Source organism: Guillardia theta (assembly GCF_000315625.1).
Source record: "Guillardia theta CCMP2712 unplaced genomic scaffold GUITHscaffold_71, whole genome shotgun sequence".
Classification (NCBI taxonomy): Eukaryota; class Cryptophyceae; order Pyrenomonadales; family Geminigeraceae; genus Guillardia; species Guillardia theta.
In genome coordinates, this window is record NW_005434603.1 from 44,240 (window position 1) to 64,984 (window position 20,745).

Below are 20,745 nucleotides of genomic sequence, written 5' to 3' on the forward strand. Positions count from 1 at the left end.
GGAGTACTGATTTCTTCAGCATCAGAGTTTTTGTTTTTTATTTCCCCCCCCAGGACATTTCACCGAGGATGTTCTAAAAGTTTTCAAGAACGTAAAGACTACCGTTCCCCCCGTTCAATGATCTTCCCCCCCCCTACCCCCCCCTCCTCCTCCTCCTCCTCCTCCTCCTCCTTCTCTTCCTCCTCCTTCTCTTCCTCCTCCTTCTCTTCCTCCTCCTCCTCCTTTGCTTGTCACTCTTTCCATACCTCTCGCTCATCCCTCGTCTTCCTTTGCATTTTTCGCTTATCTGCCCTGACATTTTTGTCTGAAGAAGATAGAAAAACACAACATGCGTCAGCGAGCTGCGATAACTCCAGCTGGAAGGTAGACCGACTCTGCTTCTCCCGCTATTGCAGACCTCCCCCTCTATTTCCGCTGCCACTTCTTTCTTTCCTTTACTCCTTCTCCGACCTCTCGCTCTTTTGTTGTTGTTTCCTCACTTCATGTTTCTATCTTTGTTCTTCCTTTTTCATTTCGTTTGTGTTTGTGTTTGTCTTCTCCCCTTTCCTCGTCTTCCCATCCTCTTGTTCCTCTTTGACTACTCCACGCAGAATCGGCACTCCCCTCCGTTGCCATCAAGGGCTCAAACTCTCTTCCAAGATATATTTCATCCAAGGTCGCTCAGAACTCCCTGTCCCTGTCCCTGTCCCTGTCCATGTCGCTGTCTCTGTCCCTGTCCCTTCCTCTTCGGGTCTCCACACCTTTTTTCTCTTCCTCAGACCTCATTCCTGCAGGCATCAAGTATTGCATCCTCTCCCCTGACGGCGCTGGAGCCGAGGAGGAAGGAGGAAGAGAGTCAACGAGCACGGACAGCCGGCAGTCGAACCCCTGGGTCACTGTACTCTTTGAGGACAGCCAGGTACGTTATCACTTTCTCTCCTCCTCTCTGCAGCCCTCCCTCCTCCGGTTTCCCTTCCCCTCTTTCGTTTTCTTCCTTTCTCTCGGACGCTCCTACACTCTTTCCGCGCTCTTTCGTTCTTGGTTTTTCTCTTGTTGCCTCCCTCCGCTCTTTCCTTCATCCGTCTCTGCATTGGTTCAACCCGTGATGTATCCTCCCAAGTCTTCGATCCCTTCGTCCTGAAAATTTCTTCCTGTCTGTTCCATCTGCTCTCTGCCAGCTCTCGCTCTGCTTCTCATATCCTGTGACTTGTATCAGGGCAGGGAGATGGTATGGCGCGTCCGCCCGCACTGGCTGGACTCGCTCTCGAGCTGCTTCAGGAGCGGGTGAGTGGCGAGGAGCGATGGAGAGGATGGGGAGGAGGACAGAATGAGGATCAGGAGGAGGAGGGGGAGGGGGTGGGAGAGAGCAAGGAGTAGGAGGAGGGAGGGGGAGGGGGAGTAGAGGTAGTTTCAAGGAGGAGGACGAAGGAACAATGGGGGCTCGAGTCGGAAAGTGGCAGGAGGGTGTGCAGGGGGTTGAGGTTGGATGATCAAGAGCTGGGAAGAGCCGACGTGAGGGGTTCTGACTGGAGTGGAGCAGGACTATGGAAGTGAACCAACTTCAGTTCAACAACGATGTGTCAAAGTGATGGGAGGGGAGGAAACGATGGGAGGGAGGAGGAAGAGGCGGGACAGAGGGAAAGGGGGAACAGGGGAAAGGGGAAGAGGAGAAGAGGGGGTGAAGGGAGAAGTGAGATTGTGAAGAACCAGGGAGGAAGAGGAATAGGGAGGGGGAGGAAGAGAGAGAGGAGGTGGAAAGGATGGATGCTTACTCTGATGCAGATGTTTCTTCGCCGTGCTCCTCCTTCACCTTGGAGTTGTGAGACGAATGGAGGAGAGGAGAGCGTGAAAGGGAAGGAGAAGCTGGTGGTAGAAACAAGCCATCGGCTTGGAACGGACGATGCTGATAGAAACTATGGTGTAGATAAGCCGTACACACGAGTTGAGTGGACAAGAGTTGTGGTTGAAATGTTGATGCCCGGCATGTACTTTGATGAAAACAACAGCAGGACAGATGTTGATGAGAACTTGACGTGTGGAATGATGGAGAGTGGAGGATGAAGAGCAAGGAAGTTTACAGTGACGACCATACAAGATCGATGGAAGGTAGCGGGGGGGGGGGGGGGAGGGGGTAAGACTTGAAGAGATCATTCATTTCAAGCTTGCTGGTATTAATCTTTCAAGGTCCCCGACGAGAAGGGTCAGAGATGCCCCTGTAGCAAGCGCTTGTCAAACGAGACGCCACATTCCCTTCCACCTCCTCTCGCATGCTTCGGAATGACGCGTCCTCCATCTCCTCCTCCTCCTCCTCCTCCTCCTCCTCCCTTCCCCTCCACCCCCCCTTTCTCCACCCCTTCCCCTCCTCTCACTCTTCCTCGTCCTGTTCTTGATCCTCCTGCTCTCACCGAGAAGAATCGCCAGGAAAGCGCCGTTCACTGTCCGCGTCACTTCCGAGTTGAGGGGGCGACGACGAATGGCCTCCACCAGAACCTGAGGAGGAGAAGATCAGACTGCGAGCAGCAGATCGCACAGAGACAACCAGGAAACAAGATGGAGGAGGAGGAGGAGAAGAAAGGAGAAGGAAGAGCAGGAGGCAGAGGCGGAAGAGAAACGATAGGAGTGTTGGGAGGGGAAGGGGCAGAGGAAGGGAAAGGGGCAAGGGAGCGTGTTGGCACATTGAGCTTGACATATCTAATCTCTCACCATCACCAGTTGCCCTCCGTCCAGCGCAGGGATGGGAAGGGCGTTCATGATGCCCAAGTTGATGGAGATGAGGGCGATGAAGGCAAGGATGGTTCCCTGCCCTTTGTCTCAGCCCTCGACCGGCAGTTGATCGACTCCTTACTGCTCCTGCCCCTGCCCCTCTCCTGCTCCTGCTCCTGCTCCCAACTCTGTTCCTGTTCCTGCTCCTGCTCCTAACTCTGTTCCTGTTCCTGCTCCTGCTCCTCTTTCAATCGTCAACCCTTCTACTTCTCTAGTGGCAATTTCCGTTTCTTTACCATGGCCGTTGCCCTAGTTCATTGGTTTTCTTCCCATCTTGCCACGAAGTGCCTCCCTCCTCTCATCGTCTCGTACCGTGACTCTCTCCACCCCCTTCTCCCCTACCCTCTCCTCCCTTCTCGAGCTCTCAATTTCAGGTTGCCCTTCTCACCTGTTTGCCTGCTTCCGCTCCCATCTGCATCACGCCAACTGGACCTGCCAGATTGCCTGGAGTGGAAGGTGAACAACAACAGACAGAAGGAGGGGACGAGGGGAAAAGGCTACATTCAACAACAAAGAACAATCATGATATGACAGGACGGACAGAAAGAGCGACTGAGGATGAAAGGCAGAAAGAAAAGCAGGAAGTGGGGCACAATGCAAGGCAGGAAGGCAGAAGGAAAGTGAGTGAGAGGGAGGGAGGGAGGGAGGAAGGAAACAGAGAAAAACGAAGATAAAGATGGAGAGCAAGATTGGTTCAACTCACCCACACTATCCTTGAAGTGCGTGAAGAGCTTTCCGAACCCAAAGAAAGTCTCCGACGTGAGGGTTACAAACTGTTGGTTCGTCATCACCACGGCCTCCGCAACACCCTTGGGCTTTGCGTTGCTGCTGACGATCACGTTGGGCCCGAGCTTGACTCCGATCACACCATCTCCGCTCCTGACCCTGTCGGGCGTGACGTCCAGTGGCACCAGCCCCTCCGCCCTCTTCACAACGAACTTCATGCTTCTGCCGCTGCTCTTCTTGACTGCCTGCACCAGCTCCGCCACGGCCTTCTCGCTCTTTCCGATGTCTTTGCCGTCAATCTCCACTATGATGTCTCCGGGTTTCATGCCGTACCTCGCTCCTGCTCCCTTCCCGTCCACCAACGACGACACCACAACCCCTCGGTCCAGCACAGGGATCGCGACTCCGTTGGACGTCACTGAGCCGAAGATCGCTCCCCATGCCAGGAGCATGTTGAACAGGACGCCGGCTGAGATCACGAACGCTCGCTGGAGGGCAGGACGATTTTGAATCAGGTCAGGGTCATCGATGTCGTACTTTACAGCTGGCCTCCCGTCCTCTTCCTCTGCCTTCTCGTCGTCTGATCGCGATCCCGGTCCCTCCATCTCGCTCGAGACGGGTTGGGCCTCGGGGAAGGAGACGTATCCTCCGAGCGGCAGGAGCCGGAGGGAGTACTCGACGCCGTCCCGGTCCTGCAAGGCACAGGCATGAGCAACACGAAGATGAGGGAGGTTAGGAGAGAGGAGGGGTGATTACAAACGAATGAGGGCAAGCGGCAAGAAAAGCAGCGGCAGCTGCAGCAGCAGGAGAAGCAAGAGCAGCAAGAAGCATGCATACCTTGAACCCAAACACCTTGGGACCAAACCCGATGCAGAAGTCATTGATCTTGATACCCTGAACCTTAGCTGCAAGGAAGTGCCCTGCCTCATGGAAGGCAACGACACCACAGAGAACGGCTGCCCCAGACAAGCTGCCATGGCGAGTCAGCACATGCGCCTGTAGGAGGGAGCAGATGTAGGAGGGAGCAGATACCTTGAAACGCCTCCGAGGACGGCCTGAAGGGCCGGAGCGACAGCTGGCAGGAGGTCGACTTGGGACGTGAGCTGGACCGCGCATGGCCTCCTCAAGCTCGTTGCATGCTTGACACTGTGCAGGTTCCTCTCGAAAAGTGATCGAGCTGGAAGAGGGAGAGGTCTCTTTGCCGCAAGGAAGGAGCCGGTTTGAAAGGCCTCTGCGAAGTCTGCCGGATACACCAAGGCCTGTACGACTAAGACGCTGCTGACGATTGTCCGAGCACTCCTGATCATGATGTCTCCAGTTGTCTACCCTCAAGAAGAGATCTGGTCTATGCACGGTGACAATCAAATCTCATGCACCGATGGCAGACTGTTCTGGGGAAAAAGTCAGACGAACAATCATTCTTTCGGAGCGTCTCTTGACCAGCAAACAGCATAGGCAGCATCGCGATAGACAGAGTTATCGGTCAGAGCACAATCAATCATTGGTATGCAATCAGTCAGCAGGGATGTGGACGGAAAGATCGAAAGGAACACTTGGCTGGACGGGATGGCATCGAATCATACATGTTTACGAGGAGGACACAAAGAAATATCCTGCTGCACACAGAACTTTTATCGTGCTCACAACAAAACATCATGAAATGTGTCTTGTATTGAAAATCATCGTATGATCAGCCCAATCCAATCATTCGCAGGCGGTTCATGGCCCGCAACCATCTCGAACAAGTTGTGTTCGCCATGGCCGCAGGTACCCAAGGGAGTTTCGACAAGGGGCAGTACCCCCACCCCCTCTGTCCGCTCCTTGGGTCTATTCACCCCCTCATTTCCCAGGCCTGACAGACTTTATACCGGGTAATTAGAAATGTTTTTGTTTCTCAGGGGTGGGTGGTCAGCCATGGTTGCCTTGGGCGACGTCTGGATGATGGTGGGTGGGGTATATTGCTCAGGGTAGGGTAGATGTAGGCCAAAGGGTAGGGTACTAAGGCAATAGGACCGGTGGTCTGGTATGGTGAAAAAAGTTCAAATCACCCCTCCTTTAGTACCCTACCTCCCATTTTCCAGATGAGATGACCGGTGGGTCCACACGCCGGCCGGCCGGCCCGCCGGCTCTGGCAACGGCGGGTGCCACTCGAACCCTAGTAGTACCGTTAACTTCACTCAACTTTGACATGTCCAATGTACAGAGTTGACAAAAATTTCTTTTATATTGATAAACTTTAGTCACTATAATTATTTCTATGTAACTAAAATCTTGTTAGGCTAGTTGAGTAATACTTCGCTAGTTCTGCTTCCCGCCCGGAGGGCACGTGAACCCCGGCGCCGCATGCAGAGGCTGCTGACGCTCCTCCTCCTCCTCCTCCTCTCCTCCTTCCTTTCCAGCTGCACCGCTCCCTCCCCCCGCTCCTTGGCAATAATATCTCTCAACCACCTGCTCTAGTTCACCTCCGATCCGCTTTCTAGTGCATCCTCCTTGCTGCATCCCCTGCCGCCGGCATTCGATTGCAATCAGCCATTTCTTATTGAACACCCCGCCCGAGAGGGTCGCAGTCGGTAGTTTTACTTGCTCGAACCATCGCTTGCATCACATTTTGCTGATCCCTACACTTTCAACTGCTTTCGCCTTCTATGCTCAGCTTTAGCCTCCATCATCTCTCCGCATGCACTTGCAAGTTCTGGCCATCCCCGCCCTCTTGCTGCTGATCAGGACGGGATTCTTTCTGAACGCGATTGACAGGCAGGGAGAGGAACGATGGATGACCGAGCGCAGTTCGAGCAGCTCATCAGGTCTTTGGCCTTTCTCGTCCTCCTTCCCTCCCTCACGACTCCTCACACAGGGGGCTTATGGACCCCTCCAACGAGGCCAGAAAGATATCAGAAGCGAGCTTCGAGCAGCTGTGCGCTCAGCCAGAGCGAGCGGCGCCTCTGCTCTGCAGCACGATGCAGATGGTACGTGACTCCCCTCCCCCCCAGTGCATGACAGGCTGGCAGTCCGAGGATGAGATGGTACGAAGCCTGACCATCATCATGTTCCGCAAGCGTGTCACAGAACAGTTCTTCCAGCAGCTCAGCCCTGAGACCAAGGTCTCTACATCTCCATCCCCCATATCTCCTCTGCTCTTCCCTTGCCACCTCTCCTGTCTCTTCCCTCCTCCTCGGTGTTTTACTCCCGTTTCCTCCTCCGCTCCCCTTCGACTCCTTCCTTCCTACCTCACCATCTGCGCAGGCGGGCGTGAAGCACACCCTCATCCACTGCGTGCAGCATGAACCCTCGGCTTCTAACAGGAAGAAGCTGGCGGACACTACGGGGGAGGTCGCCGCCATGATCTTTGAGTCCGAGACTGAATCCTGGCCCGAGCTGTTCCCGTTCCTCTTTGAAAGCGCAAAGAACCCAGCAGCTCACCTGCGCGAGTCCGCCATGCTGATCCTTACCCGTCTTGCCTTCTCTGCCAGTGACGCTCTCCAGCAGAATGTGAACCACGTAAAGATGCTCTGCGCTCAGACCCTGCAGGACCCCGAGAGCAAGGACGTTCGTCTAGCTGCCCTCAGCGCCACTGGGAGCATAGTGCAGGCCTTCTCCTCCTACGAAGAGCAAGTCTCTGACTTCCAGGAAGTGATCCCGACCATGTGCCAGGTGCTGACTGGCCTGTTGAACGAGAACGATCAGGACTCGGCAAGGATTGCACTTGAAGAGTTCATCACCATGGCAGAGGAGGCGCCGAAGTTCTTCAGGAGGCACCTCGACTCTCTGATCCAGCTGGCGTTTCAGATCGCCACGGCCAACAACCTGGAGGAGGACACGCGATTCCTTGCAGTGGAGCTCCTGGTGACGCTGGCAGAGCAGGCACCTGCAATGATGAGGAAACAGAAGATTTTTCTTGACAACATGGTCCCCCTTGCACTGCAGCTCATGCTCACTGTGGAGGAAGTTGACATGCACGCCTGGAATTCGACCACGGACGACGACGACGACACTGAGCTGACTTCCCTTGACGTGGGCAAGGACGCGCTCGACCGCCTTGCGCTCTCGCTCGGCGGCAAGACTGTCTTCGGCCTAGCCTTCCGGCAGGATCTCCTTCCCTCCTTCATGACTCACCAGGACTGGAAGTACAGGCACGCGGCCCTCACCTGCATCGCGCAGATTGCCGAGGGCTGTCAGAAGCAGATGAAGCAGCACCTGGAGAGCATCGTCATGCAGACCGCTCAGTGCTTCTCCGACGCTCATCCCCGAGTCCGCTGGGCGGCGATCAACGCCATGGGCCAGCTTGAGACTGACCTCGGCCCGGACTTGCAGGAGCGGTACCATGCTGTTGTGCTTCCGGCCCTTATCACCGTCATGGACGACAACGCAAACCCGCGGGTCCAGTCGCACGCGGCGGCCGCGGTGATCAACTTCACTGAGGACTGCAAGAAGGACACAGTCCAGCCGTACCTCGAGGGCCTGCTGGGCAAGCTCCTCCACTTGCTTATGGGCGGAGTCAGGATCGTGCAGGAGCAGGCGATCACCGCTATCGCCTCCGTGGCAGACTGCGTGCAGGAGCAGTTCAAGCCCTTCTACGGGGGGATCATGCCGGTGCTCAAGGACATCCTGCGCAACTGCGTGCACAAGGAGCAGCGAATGCTGCGAGGGAAGGCGATGGAGTGTATCTCCCTCATCGGCATCGCCGTCGGCAAGGAAGTTTTCATCGCTGACGCCAAGGAAGTCATCGATCAGTTCCTCAACACCCAGACGGCAGCGCTGGACCCGGACGACCCGCAGATCTCCTACCTCCTGCAGGTGTGGGGAAGGCTAGCCAAGGCTCTCAAGCACGATTTCATCCCGTACCTCAGTGTTGTCATGCCCCCGCTGCTCAACTCCGCGGGCATCAAAGCCGACGATCAGGTTCTGGACGATGCTGAGGAGGAGGAGGAGGAGGAGGAGGGCATCACGACCGTCGTGGTGCAGACGGAGGAGGGAGCGAAGAAGGTCGCGCTCAAGACAGCGGCGCTGGAGGAGAAGTCGACTGCATGCAACATGCTCGTCTGCTACTTCGCGGAGCTGAAGGAAGGGATGTTCCCCTTCCTCGAGCAGGTGGCTCGACTCATGGTCCCCCTCCTCGCCTTCATCTACTCGGAAGAAGTCCGGACGGCCGCGGCCTCCCTCATGCCGGAGCTGATCGACTGCGCGATCTCGAGCATGAGGAACGGGCTCTGCAACCAGACGTTTGTCAAGGGGCTGAGCGACATGGTGTTCCAGAAGCTCGTGGCCATGATCAAGGAGGAGCCCGAGCCCGACGTCCAACTCGCCATGATGGAATCGCTCAACGAGTCGATGACGTTCGGGGGCGACGGCTGCCTGGGGTCGCCCGAGATGGTGGTGGAGGTGCTGGTGGCGATGCACACGGTGCTGAACGAAGTGATTGAGAGATGCGAGAAGAGGAAGAAGGCGAGGAAGGACGAGGACTTTGACGACGACGATGCTGAGAACCAGGAGCTCGAGGCGGACAGGGACAACGATCTCCTCGAGTCCATCTCCTCCAACATTGGGACCCTCACGAAGCATCATGCGGAGGCCGTGCACGCTGCCTTCACCAAGTACGTGGAGGTCTTCGGCACCCTCGTGTCCTCCCCCGTCGTCACCCACCAGCGCATCGGCATCTGCATCTTCGACGAGCTCTTGGAGAACCTCGGCGAGCACGGGCGGACGTACATGCCGCAACTCCTACCAGCCCTCGTCCAGTTCAGCAAGGACAGGAACTCGGAAGTGAGGCAGGCGGCAGTGTACGGGCTCGGCATCTGCGCACAGTACGGAGGGAGCGTGTTCGGGCAGAATGCAGCTCAGGTTCTGCAGTGCCTGTATGACAACCTGAACCACCCGAGTGCGAGGGAGGACAGCAACGTGTACGCCACAGACAATGCCGTCAGCGCGCTAGCAAAGGTGATCGAGTTTCAAGCTCAGCACATGGAGGACAGGAACGCGGCCATTACCCAGTTTGTGCACTACCTACCGGTGACGGGAGATAAGGAGGAGGGAGTCCAGGTCGACATCCCCGTTGCCCTCCCTCCCGCTGCTGATGCTCCGTGATGCAGGTACATGGAAGGCTGTGCTCCATGGTGGAGCGAGGAGAGCCGGCTCTGCAGCCGCTGCTTCCAAAGGTACTTCATTCTTCCATGCATGCGTGCCAGCTCATCCGCCCTGCAGGTCATCCAGGTCATGGTTGCGATCCTGGAGACGGAGACGGTTGACGAGGAGGTGACAGAGCGGATTCGCAAGATCTTCAGAATGTGAGGAAGAGGAAGAGGAGAGGAAGGAGGGAGGAGGAAGGATCGCTGCTGGGTGACTGTCCTTGCTTTGCTGTAGGTTTCAAACAACTCCAGGAGTTTCAGAAGTGTTGCAACAAACTTTCGCTTCCCTGCCGCCAGACCAGCAGGTAACATAAACAAGAGGACGAGGACAAGAAGACGGAGAGAAGGCCTCATTGGGTCTGTGTGAGGACGTTGGGGAGAATTCAGGGGAACGGAAGCAGAGAGGCGAGAGGGGCAGAAAACTGACATGATTGTTTGATGACAGGAGAAGATTAACAGGCTCATGCAGTGATCTGATCGGATGCGCGAGACTGATTGTAGCAATACATGTAGTTGGAAATTTTCTCATTTTTTTTTCGACGTTGTAAGAAGTTGAAGGGGTTGAGCGATCGTTTATATCTGCCGGCTCAGTCGCATACCAGCAATTTTATGTGCGCTGCCGTGCTTCAGTGAAGGTTTGAGGTCCGACAGGCTTGTGTGCGGAGTCCGTTATGCGCCGGCGGGTCCGAGTCACTCCGAGTCCGATCATCGGATCCCGGGGCACGGCGCCGGAGCCAGGCCCAATGGTCTTCACGGAGAGTCTAGTGTGATAGCCTAGCGTTACGGTCCTCGTCAGTTGGATTTTCATCCTTCAAGGCTCCGTTGCCACCGAGCCTGTGCGATCGGACACTGTGAAGCCTCCTCGGAGGCCCGGTGGCCGAGTCCGAGTGACGGGTCTCCCCCCGCCCGCCGAGTCTCCCCCCCAACGCCGGGCCTGATGATCATTGTCCTCGTACTCAAAGGCTCGGATTTCAAAGTTAGCTTAACCTTGAGTAAACCTGGCACCGGCCGCTGTAAAAGCCACCTGGCAAGCGTGGGGCCCGCCCGGCGATGAGGCCGGCAGCAGGCGCATCGTACACGGCAACTGCGGCAGCCTGTGACGCCGGTGCTCCGTCGGAGCCTGCCTAGATAAACATATAAACCTTCGCTCATCCGTGAGATTTGTTGGGAGATGAAGACTCTTCCACCCGGCGGCGGGTGACCGTCAGTTGAAAAAGGCCCTAGCCTGGAGCAAAGACATTTTAGCGGCCTCCCGTGCCATTGATGACCCGGCAGAGAGTGGCGGCCGTCGGTAACAAACGCGGCCCGGGCGGAAGCTGTAGTACATGCCGACGGCATGAGTATATCCACCCCTTCCGACTGGTGGCCATTCTACTTGAAAGGGCAAGTCAAAGTTGCCGGGCACCTTCACGGTTTGGCATCGGTGGAAGCAAAACGTGTTGGGCGAGTCAAGGTAATCATCATGTCTGAGCGTGCTCGATGCGTGAATCTCGGGACCGGTAGGTCAGGGTCTGGAGTACGCATTTGACCTAGGAGGGGGAGGGTGGTACCTTATTGGACTAGTTTACTAGGGACAAAGGGGGTTTTCTTTCTTTTTAAGGTCACGAAATGATGACTGGAGGGATGTTAAGTAAACTATCATGGTATCATGGAGGGAGACAGTGGAGATCTGAAAACTCGAAAAAACGTGTTTTCGTGTTTCAAAGGATGCAAGGCTGACATCACTTTGGCGCCCCCTTCGCATTGCCCCTTGATCCCCTACATCTAGGGATGCTTCACCAGTCTCGTCCTCGCGATAGACACTCTCCCACCATCCTCATCTCCTCCTCCTGATTGGAACCAACCTCCTGAGGGATCAGTCCTCTCACAAGAACACCCAGATTCCTTCTCGGTACGCCTTCCCCAGAAAGCATGCAGGACGACTTTGCTCCCTTGTCTCTTGACTCCCAGTTGGTCGACGAATTCGAGGCTGCTCCCTTTGTGTCCAACACGACCTCATCGTGCTCCTCCTACCTCAACTCCCCTCTTGTCGACGAGTCTTGTGGACAGACCATGGCGAACCTGCACAGGCTTTTGCAGTCCCAGGATGAAGACAGGGATGTGGCTTTGCCGTGTCCAAGCAGAGACAAGCAGCTCAGAGCTCTCCGGCATTGCATTGAGTTGCTCACGCGCCCAGAGAAACCTGAGATTTACGGGGCAACAGGAGAGCTGATTCAATTGTGATCCGAAGAAGGAACCCGCGTACACACATATTTATGTCTCTGTGCATTAGTTATTGATTAGAAGAGCTTTTTCTCTCGTTGTGCAATATTGTATAGTATCGCAAATAAAGAAATCAATCTGTAGAAAAGGGATGTTTGTCATCTTTCTCTCTTGTTCAGAACGCATTGATTGATATGATCTTCAGGGGATGCCTGGCTGGAAGCCCATGAACACAAGCCTATTGCTTGTTTCACATGTTACAGACCAGCTGAAACACCCTCAAGCATAATCTCAATGAGCATTTCTCTGAAAGACGGCATCGTCTCACCTGCTTGCAGCTGTAAGGAATGATCGCTCTCCCCACCCCCAGTCCTGCCATGTCGCCCCCTACAGAGAACGATCAGCCGGGCCTGACACATGCAGGCTGGATCGTGAAAACATGGTGAGGCGGGCTCGAAACAGATGAAGCTGCAGAAACGAGGATAAGGCCGGTCATGAATTGATTGTTAAAGTCACGTTACTTACCCGGAGTAAAATCACGAGGCAGTTGAACGTCTTAAGATCGTGGGGGTGGGGTAGAAAAAAACAACGCAAGGGTTAGGAGCACCGCCATTTCTATTATGAAAAGACTTAGAAAATATCGATGCCTTCATTGCACAAGATTGATGGCTTCTGTGAGGGGGGTGGGTCATTTCCAGGGGAAGCGTTATCACGATGATACGGAACAGGAGGAAACGAGAACGGGAAGCGAAGAGGCGATGGTCAGGACAGACAACGCGCATGCTGTATCAGAGGAAGGACACAACTCTCTCATGCTCAATGGGCACCATGCCGACCACTCATGGCAGACTGGAGCTGCGCTGCTCAGAGACGGAAGGCCTCTGAGATTGTCCACCAGACCTGCAACTTCGGACCCCGATGCATGCAAAGACGTCCTCCCGTCTCACCTACCATCACAGCAAGAAGGAGCTAGCAGCACTGCTGTGCCGTCTTTCAAGCTCAAACTGCTCAGTGCCCTTCAACATTCCATCCATTTGCTCTCAAGAGAAGAAAAGCCGAGGATAAAAACGGCCACGGGGGAATGGCTCAGGTTGTAACACAAACGGCACAGTCATGATTCTTTTAAACTCACTCTAACAACGATCATATTCCAATGTGATGTACAAAAACACGATCAATGAATGAAGTAAACAGCTGATTGATTTCCTTGTAGAAATGTGCTTTCCGCTGTTGTCGCCTGTTCCTAGCAAGCCCTTGACGATTCCACTGGCAAGTTGCATGCTGGTTTAACCACGGCAGGATGCAATGATCGCGTGCACAAGACCTGAGAGCGCATCCTGCATTGAGCTCCCCTGACAAACACCGAGGAATTTCCGACGTAGAGCTCAGGAACGCATGAGATCTCTCATTAAGAAACCAGCAGGCCGATCACAACCCCTTCCCTTCCCACAGCGATAGGTCTCAGCTGCCAAATGCTCTCCAGCCATCATCTACAGGATCATGTGTCTCCCTCAAGGCTCAGGCTCTGCAGATTTTACATTGCGATGAAGCTGCTAGCCGGGAGAGTCGTGAGCTGATTTATCAAAGATGCCGTTCGGGGGAGAAGAGAGGTTGTTGTAATGAAGGTCCAGGTAGCCCAGCCTTGACAGGTTGCCAAGTTGGCAAAGATACCGGCTGGAAGGGTTGAGCCTGAGCTGGTTTTGGTCAAGGTAGAGGTACTGAAGCCCCGATACTAGTCCCTCGAAAGCTCCAGCTGATATCTCCATGTTGTCTCTTTGGTCCAGCCAGATCGATGTACAGCCTCTGCTGCCGTGCTCCACTGACCTCCCCCCGTCCTCCTCAACACTCCCCGGGCCCGCCGTCACGTTCCGTGTTCAGACTCGTCGGACACTGAACCGGCGTGCATCCGGGACTGAGTCCCCCGCATGTTACGGAGGCTAACGTAACTTGAAGACTTTGGCCCCGTAAACGGAGACCGTCCGACTCAGCGGCAAGAGTCTGGCAGGGGTCAGAGTCAAGTGAGGAAGCACTGAAGCGCCGCGCGGCGGCCAGTGTTCAGTGACAGTGACAGGCCGGGCTAGGAACTTGCCAGTGACCCGGTCATGCGCTGCGGCGCCGCGGGAGTCCGGAGTCCGGGCCCTGACCCGGTAACTTAAACTTGCCTTGCCAAGTTGCTCCGCCGGGCCCGCCGGTCAACGGGCGAGTCACTGAGTCACGGAAGTTCAACGGTTCAACAGTTGCACGCCGTGACGGTGACCACTCGGACCGGGGGGCCGCGGGCGAGTCACTTCAAGTGCACCCGCGGGCGAGTCACTTGCACCCGGCATGGGCCACTCTTCGGCCCCGGCGACCCGGCACAGCCGCTCAGCACGGCGGCAACCGTTTGAACGGGCCGGCCTTCAACTTGCCCGCCGGCCGCCCGGCCGACTGACCATCTGTCATTTTGGCCCTTGAAGTTAAAACTCGCATCATGCCACCGACCGAATTGGTTGTAAGCTTGTCGAGAAGGTTCTAGTGGACGTCTATATCATTTTAAAATGCAGCCTCCTTTCATCGAAATCAATCGTTTTCGTGATTTCTTTGGCCTCCTTTGCCTCTTTCACCCCCTTGAGATCCCTTGTTCTCCTCCTCGACCTGTCAGCGGCACCAAGATTCTCCTGCCACCGCTCCTCATCCGTTCTCTGCTAGATCCTGTTTCTCCACCCCTCAAGAACTTCTAGGAGGATTCTACTAGTGCTGGCGCAATGACTGCCCAAAGTGACTTCGACGTTCTCGCTGTCTCCTCCCCCTCCTTCGACGACCTGGACCTCGTCTCTCTTCCTCATTCCATGTCGAGCTGCTCCTTGTCTTCATGCCAATCTGTGGATTCCGACACCACCGCGTCCTCGGAGTCGTCGGACGAGAGCCAAGAGTTCTATCTCACGTACACGAGGCCTCGGCAGCCGAAGACGGTGGAGGTAGCTATGGGAAGTGAGGCGGAAGGTATGGAACTATCGAGGGGGTGGCCGACACCCTCTAGGGAGAAGCAGCTGCGAGCGCTAGAGCACTGCATAGCGCTACTGAGCAGGCAAGATCGTCCTCGGATAACCAGTGCTGTTGGAACGATACTGGAAATGTGAGTGAAGGACAACGTGTAGATGTTGTAATCTATGTAGCATAATTGAAACGAATGAATAGTAAAGACTCATACATTCTGCGATTGTCTTGCAAGGAATGCATTCGAACAGATCAATGTAAGAAACAGTGGCGTTTTGGATCACTGCTTATAATTGCAGGGAGGGATACTAACGTCCTAAACAATAAGCGCATACAGTAGAAAGTCAACATAAATCACGTTGAAAGATGATTTGCTGCGAATTCCCTTCGCACTACGCTTCCAAGAGCTCTGTTTCAAGAAAGACAAAATTATCAAATGTATGCAGTCAATCAGTCCCTGCATTCAACACAATCCAAACATTGCCTTGAGACGACAGAAAATTAGCAACAGTTTGATGAAATGGGCTTTTAATCCACCAATTTCAATTATGCTACATAGATTACAACATCTACACGTTGTCCTTCACTCACATTTCCAGTATCGTTCCAACAGCACTGGTTATCCGAGGACGATCTTGCCTGCTCAGTAGCGCTATGCAGTGCTCTAGCGCTCGCAGCTGCTTCTCCCTAGAGGGTGTCGGCCACCCCCTCGATAGTTCCATACCTTCAGCCTCACTTCCCGTAGCTACCTCCACCGTCTTCGGCTGCCGAGGCCTCGTGTACGTGAGATAGAACTCTTGGCTCTCGTCCGACGACTCCGAGGACGCGGTGGTGTCGGAATCCACAGATTGGCATGAAGACAAGGAGCAGCTCGACATGGAATGAGGGAGAGAGACGAGGTCCAGGTCGTCGAAGGAGGAGGAGGAGACAGCGAGGACGTCGAAGTCACTCTGGCGAGCAGGCATGGCTGTGGAGTAGTGACGCAACTGGCTGGAACGAATCTACTGTATTCCGAAGATGTTTCAACAAGGTGTAGGAGGCAGAGGTGTTGAAAAGAGTGAAGTCGTTCGACCAGGGGAGGAGGCTGCGAGAGATTTGAAACAATGTGATTTCGCAACGTATGGCCACAATCTGCAACTGAGTTGTAGCGGCTTGTGATATCTTTTCTCACAGGAGTCACGTGGACCGGGGGAGGCTGACACCGACTCGACTCGAATCTTCCATCTGGCCGGGACGAACTGTCCAGAAGCCTTGACTACTCTCTCCTGATTGTCCTCGTACTGATCTTTAACTTAACTTTGAGTAAAGAAGTGGTCCCCGGTTGTCGTTTACAGTTACCGTCAAACTCAAACGCCGGGTAGTAAAGTTCTCGGGTGCCGGCCGCCCCGGCGCCCGGGGCCGGGCCGGGCACCTCACCGGGCCGGGGGGGACCGGGGGGGGGCCGGGACTCCTGACTGAGTGGCCGGTCCCCGGCCCGGATGATCATCGGACCGTACTCCGCCGGGATGCCCGGTGACCGTCCCGGGGTCCGTCTCCGAGTCACCGGGGGCCCGGCGGCGGAGTCCGTTCTTGGCGGCGGCCGGGGTCGGCAGTGAGTCACGAGTCGAGTCCCGGCCCAGGCCCGGGCGGCGGCCCGGCCCTCTCGGAGGCGGCCGGGCCGCGCCGTCTGCCTGAACTGAGACGGTCCGATCATCGGATTCCAGGATAGGCCGGGCCAGTGACTCCCGACTGCGGGCCGGGCCAGGGGCACTGGGCCGCGGTCGGGAGTCACTGGCCGCCGCCGCCGCTACTAGAGACGGTCTCAGTCCGGATCGGATCCGATTGGAACTATTCTGTTGAAGGAACACAACTGTTGAAGGAATGTTCTTTAGAAAGAACATTGGACCCAATGGACTTCCGGTATTTTCAAGGTAACGGTTACTACCCCTTGTGAGCTTAGTCTACGAGAGGAAATTAGAGGGTAGGGTACTAACCCCTCGAGATCTCTCCCTCGCCTCCAAAATGGATCCGCAGTACTGCAAGAATTGCATACCATGGACGCGGCGATGAGGAGATGCGAAACGAGGAGAGGATAGAACAGGGTTGTGGCATGAAAGATGCGTTGCTGATGACCGATACATCCTCCTTCATCTTGTACGCAATGTTTGCCCTCGGCCGTCTGCTCTGAGGACTTTTGGAACGCAGCCTAGGTTCAGGCCATGTAGACAATGCATCTCTGCATCTTCCGTCGTTACGAGAATCCTGTTGTCATGACGATAGTCAAAAGATATAGCCTTAACTTATCTCTGTCTTCTTGTATGTCTGAGGACTTGTGCATGAGGGATGATTAGTAACTCATGAGATGAAACCAGTTATGAACGTCGTCCACTCAGCGCTTTGAACTCACCGCAGACTTTAGCAGCACCAGACTGTAGCCCTCCCACGCCTCCGTCGGAGCAAGACAAAACACAATGCTGCGCTTCTACGTCGTGCAAAGCATTGTGCTGGGCATTGTAGTCCACGAGTGAGTGGCAAGTTGTACATCCGAACGTCTGACTAAGATCCTACCAGGTTGCTGGCGATATCAAGGGGTGTGCGGAAGAAGACTCTCCGACTTTCACAGATTTCCCAAGTGTGTTGTCATGCAAGATAAGAAATTTGTTGACATGGTCGGCGCAGGACGAACTGCTCGACTCTCCTTTCCTCACCCGTTGGCTTGGCCGCGCCAAGGCTGCAATGTTATGATCCTGGCTGGCAGGAACTTCTCTGGGGCTGCTGAGACTTGCGATTGGGATCTTTGAGCTCGGACTCATCGCACATGTGAGGACGAACTGTAGAACCTTTCGTGCATCTCACGAGGGGCTGATCCTCCTTCCTTGATCCTTTGTGCAGCCTATACTTGCTTGTCCCACCCACCCATCTTCTCGCTCACTCTCCAACTCACCCTTCCTCTTGCCTCGTCTTCTTTTCTCTTCTTCCTCCCCTCCCTCCCCCCTCCCCTCCCTCCCCTCAACTCACCTCGTCTGCTCAGAGATGTTTAATGGGGCCTGCTGACAACAAGTTCTGCAACGGTTTGAACGAGATCACCTTGAAAGTAGCTACTTCTGATCAGCTCGATCAGTTGTGGATGAGGGGAAACATTGCGTCCCTTACGGTGGCATCTGGTTATTCGCAACCTTCACTATTTGGAGCTGGGTCGGTCAGGTGAAGTGGAGGGGAGGAAGAGAGGGAGAGAGAGGATGTAGTATCAAAATAGATGAAGAGGAGAGGATTTAGGAGAAAGGGAGGGGAAGGGAGGGGAGGGGAAGAGAGACAAGGAAAGGTGAAACGAGGAGAGGGTCGTCTGACAGTTGTCGTCAGGGCATCTACTTCTTCATCATCGGGCTCGCTCCGTTCGTCAACCTGGGGAGAAGGAGCTGGCTCCAACAGACGCTATGGGTGAAAGCAGATGTCAACCCAGCGCCGCGCTGAGCTCGCCTCATCCAGGTGCTGTATGAGATCATGTTCCCCATGGCGATCTTGGTCACGGTGGTCGTGTGGCTGGTAAGATGGCCGACCGGCTGCTTCTGTGGGGGGTGACGAGTGAGCAGGTGCTGGTGCCCTACCTTAACAAGGCAGTCGAGGACGGGAGGAGCAGGAACATCGAGACTCATCAGCTTGTGAGTGAGAGAAGAGCAGGGAGCAGGGAGCAGGGAGCAGGGAGCAGGGAGCAGGGAGAAGGGAGAAGGGAGAAGGGAGCAGGGAGCAGGGAGCAGAAGGTAACGGGCCGAGGTGCTCAACTTGACGGGTTTGGTTCTTGGCTGCTGCAGATGCAGCGCGTGCTCTACTCTTTCTCGGGCCTCAGCTTCCACTGCCTGAACCTTGTGTTCATGCTCCTGGTAGTTTTCCTCTTCTTCCTTTTCTCCCTTCCTCTTCCTTCTCTTTCCGATCTCCTTTCTGATCCTCTTCCTGCCCCTTGTTCTTTCACTATTCCTTTTGTCCTTGCCCACCTCATTCGCCTTTGTTTCCACCTCCAACTCCACCTCTCTTCTTCTGCCTCGCTATGTTCATTTCTACCAGCTGTGTCTTTCCATCATCCTTTGTCTTGCATCCTCTCTTACCCCCTCCTCTTCATCCTCCCTCTCTTTACCCCCTCCTCTTCATCCTCCCTCTCTTTACCCCCTCCTCTTCATCCTCCTACTCTCACCCCATCCTCTTCATCCTTCCCTCGCTCCTTGTTCGTGGCTTATGCTGTCCACAGGAGTTCTCCCTCAATAAGATCAGCATTGAGCGCGCTCACAGACCCTTCATCCTTCTGTTTGGCTGCGCCTACGTCGAATTCGCCACTGTCTTTCACTCCCTCTTCGGCGTTTGGTGAGGAGGGAGGAGGGGGTGCGAGAGGGGGGGAGGGAGAGGGTGAGGAAAAACAGTGATTTGGATGAAAATGACGATGCTCGGCAAGAGCAGAGGAGGGGCAGGAGGAGGGCAGGAGGAGGGCAGGAGGAGGGCAGGGGGAGGGCAGGAGGAGGAGGAGGAGGAGGAGGAGGAGGAGGAGGAGGAGGAGGAGGAGAAGGTAGTGGTGAAAAGTGTTGCAGGTTCTACTTCTTCCTCGATTATCGTCGAAACATAAGCATCATATTTTACCCCCTCCTAGTCTTAACCGTCCTCTTGTTCTTCCGCTGTGCAATATGGCTCAATGAGGTGAGCAGTGAATACTTACCTCCCATGGGTCACTCCTCCTATCCTTGTTCTGCGCTATCACCATCATCGTCGTCATCATCATTACCACCATCACCGCCATGGTCTCATCATTGTCATCTACATCATCATCATCGTCACGAGCATCCTCCCCCTCATCATCATCATCATCATCATCTACATCATCATCATCATCATCATGATCATGATCAACATTGTCAACATCATCATTGTCATTGTCATTGTCATTGTCATTGTCATTGTAACAAGCATCATCATCATCATCGTTTTCGCCCTTTCCCTCATTCTTGCCTTCTCTCAATCTCTCTCCCCTTCTCTCTCCCTCCTCACAACCTCACCTTTTCCCAGCGGAAGCTCGCATGGATGAGCAAGGCGAAGTCGTTGGACTCCCGCGGAAGGAGCAGGCAGGTGAAGACGAAGAGGAGGGCAGAGTCGCGATCTCCGTCCTCCTCCTTGACAAGTCCCCCCCCCCGGAGTCGCTCGAAGGGCAGGAAACGGCCAGGGAAGAGTCCAGGCGGCGGCAAGCGAGGAGGAAGCAGGGGGGCCTCCAAAACCCGAGTGAAGACAAAGGGGGCCAAGTGAGGAGGAGGTGGAGGGAGGTAGGGAGAGAGAGAGAGAGAGAGAGAGAGAGAGAGAGAGAGAGAGAGAGAGCAGGGCAATACGGAAGGAGAAGAGTAGGAGGAGCAGGGAAAAGAGGAGGCAAAGGGGGCAAGAGGAGGGGGAGGAGGCGCTCTTGTATATACGACTTTGTATGAATGAAGCTAAAGAACAACACGATCTATTTGTTTCCTTCCTCTTTCCACCCCTTGCTCCTCCTCCGTCCATTGCAACCCCTTCCTCCTCTTCCTCGCTCGTTCTAGAACTTGTTCGATGCTCGATGGTTCTTTCGCTTCTTGGAAGATCCTGCAATATATCATCACATCCTATGAAACAGCAAAGTAGGGACAAGAATCTCCCTCCCTCCCTCCCTCCCTTCCTCCCTCCCTCCCTCCCTCCCTCCCTCCCTCCCTCCCTCCCTCCCTCCCTCCCTCCGTCTCCCTCCCTCCCCTCCCCTCCCTCCCTCCCTCCCTCCCTCCCCTCGCTCGCTCACTCGCTCACTCCCCTTGCCACGCATTTAGTCCCAACCGGGGGGATATCTACCCCTACCCTCTCTTACTCAGTCAAATTGACCCCTACTTTGATGACCCACCCTGCTTTGTTGATCTTATTTTTGCGATCGGGGTGATTTGGAAACTCCTTCTGAATAATTTCGTGATTTTTGGGAAAACTCAAAATCATTTAACGTGAAAATTAAATTCTT

General features: G+C 54.9%; 6 protein-coding genes across 6 annotated transcripts; 4 read left to right on the plus strand and 2 right to left on the minus strand.

Annotated features, from left to right (window-relative positions):
* Positions 1 to 2,119: 2,119 nt before the first annotated feature.
* GUITHDRAFT_164791 (hypothetical protein) lies at positions 2,120 to 4,861 on the minus strand. Its single transcript, XM_005826830.1, has 7 exons — positions 4,501 to 4,861; positions 4,306 to 4,438; positions 3,446 to 4,160; positions 3,131 to 3,186; positions 2,683 to 2,778; positions 2,385 to 2,469; positions 2,120 to 2,192 (listed from the first exon to the last, which is right to left on the minus strand). Exons 1-7 carry the CDS (start codon positions 4,773 to 4,775, stop codon positions 2,131 to 2,133), a joined length of 1,422 nt encoding a protein of 473 aa, XP_005826887.1. The 5' UTR covers positions 4,776 to 4,861; the 3' UTR covers positions 2,120 to 2,130.
* A 1,376-nt stretch (positions 4,862 to 6,237) lies between these two features.
* On the plus strand, positions 6,238 to 10,126 carry GUITHDRAFT_164792 (hypothetical protein; the record flags this gene model as incomplete). The annotated part of the gene is made up of 8 exons (XM_005826831.1): positions 6,238 to 6,272; positions 6,323 to 6,434; positions 6,477 to 6,569; positions 6,712 to 9,504; positions 9,555 to 9,620; positions 9,667 to 9,749; positions 9,826 to 9,895; positions 10,036 to 10,126. The coding sequence occupies 8 exons, from the start codon at positions 6,238 to 6,240 to the stop codon at positions 10,060 to 10,062; spliced, it is 3,279 nt and encodes a 1,092-aa protein (XP_005826888.1). The 3' UTR covers positions 10,063 to 10,126.
* A 1,375-nt stretch (positions 10,127 to 11,501) lies between these two features.
* On the plus strand, positions 11,502 to 11,813 carry GUITHDRAFT_113903 (hypothetical protein; the record flags this gene model as incomplete). Its single annotated transcript, XM_005826832.1, has 1 exon — positions 11,502 to 11,813. One exon carries the CDS (start codon positions 11,502 to 11,504, stop codon positions 11,811 to 11,813), a length of 312 nt encoding a protein of 103 aa, XP_005826889.1.
* A 2,716-nt stretch (positions 11,814 to 14,529) lies between these two features.
* On the plus strand, positions 14,530 to 14,958 carry GUITHDRAFT_154261 (hypothetical protein). Its single transcript, XM_005826833.1, has one exon. It carries the CDS (start codon positions 14,537 to 14,539, stop codon positions 14,909 to 14,911), a length of 375 nt encoding a protein of 124 aa, XP_005826890.1. The 5' UTR covers positions 14,530 to 14,536; the 3' UTR covers positions 14,912 to 14,958.
* A 320-nt stretch (positions 14,959 to 15,278) lies between these two features.
* On the minus strand, positions 15,279 to 15,773 carry GUITHDRAFT_154262 (hypothetical protein). The gene has a single exon (XM_005826834.1). The coding sequence runs from the start codon at positions 15,731 to 15,733 to the stop codon at positions 15,356 to 15,358; it is 378 nt and encodes a 125-aa protein (XP_005826891.1). The 5' UTR covers positions 15,734 to 15,773; the 3' UTR covers positions 15,279 to 15,355.
* A 1,445-nt stretch (positions 15,774 to 17,218) lies between these two features.
* Positions 17,219 to 19,104, plus strand: GUITHDRAFT_113904 (hypothetical protein; the record flags this gene model as incomplete). The annotated part of the gene is made up of 11 exons (XM_005826835.1): positions 17,219 to 17,271; positions 17,319 to 17,379; positions 17,427 to 17,457; positions 17,506 to 17,567; positions 17,779 to 17,818; positions 17,869 to 17,951; positions 18,108 to 18,185; positions 18,234 to 18,290; positions 18,338 to 18,406; positions 18,557 to 18,625; positions 18,988 to 19,104. The coding sequence occupies 11 exons, from the start codon at positions 17,219 to 17,221 to the stop codon at positions 19,102 to 19,104; spliced, it is 720 nt and encodes a 239-aa protein (XP_005826892.1).
* Positions 19,105 to 20,745: the final 1,641 nt, after the last annotated feature.

Coding starts and splice junctions, on each gene's coding strand:
- GUITHDRAFT_154262 (XM_005826834.1), bottom strand. CDS start 15,733: ATGCCTGCTCGCCAGAGTGACTTCGACGTCCTCGCTGTCTCCTCCTCC.
- GUITHDRAFT_164791 (XM_005826830.1), bottom strand. CDS start 4,775: ATGATCAGGAGTGCTCGGACAATCGTCAGCAGCGTCTTAGTCGTACAG. Junction 4,439..4,500: donor GTCCTCGGAGGCGTTTCAAG/GTATCTGCTCCC, acceptor TCGCCATGGCAG/CTTGTCTGGGGCAGCCGTTC. Junction 3,187..3,445: donor GCACTTCAAGGATAGTGTGG/GTGAGTTGAACC, acceptor CTTCCACTCCAG/GCAATCTGGCAGGTCCAGTT.
- GUITHDRAFT_154261 (XM_005826833.1), top strand. CDS start 14,537: ATGACTGCCCAAAGTGACTTCGACGTTCTCGCTGTCTCCTCCCCCTCC.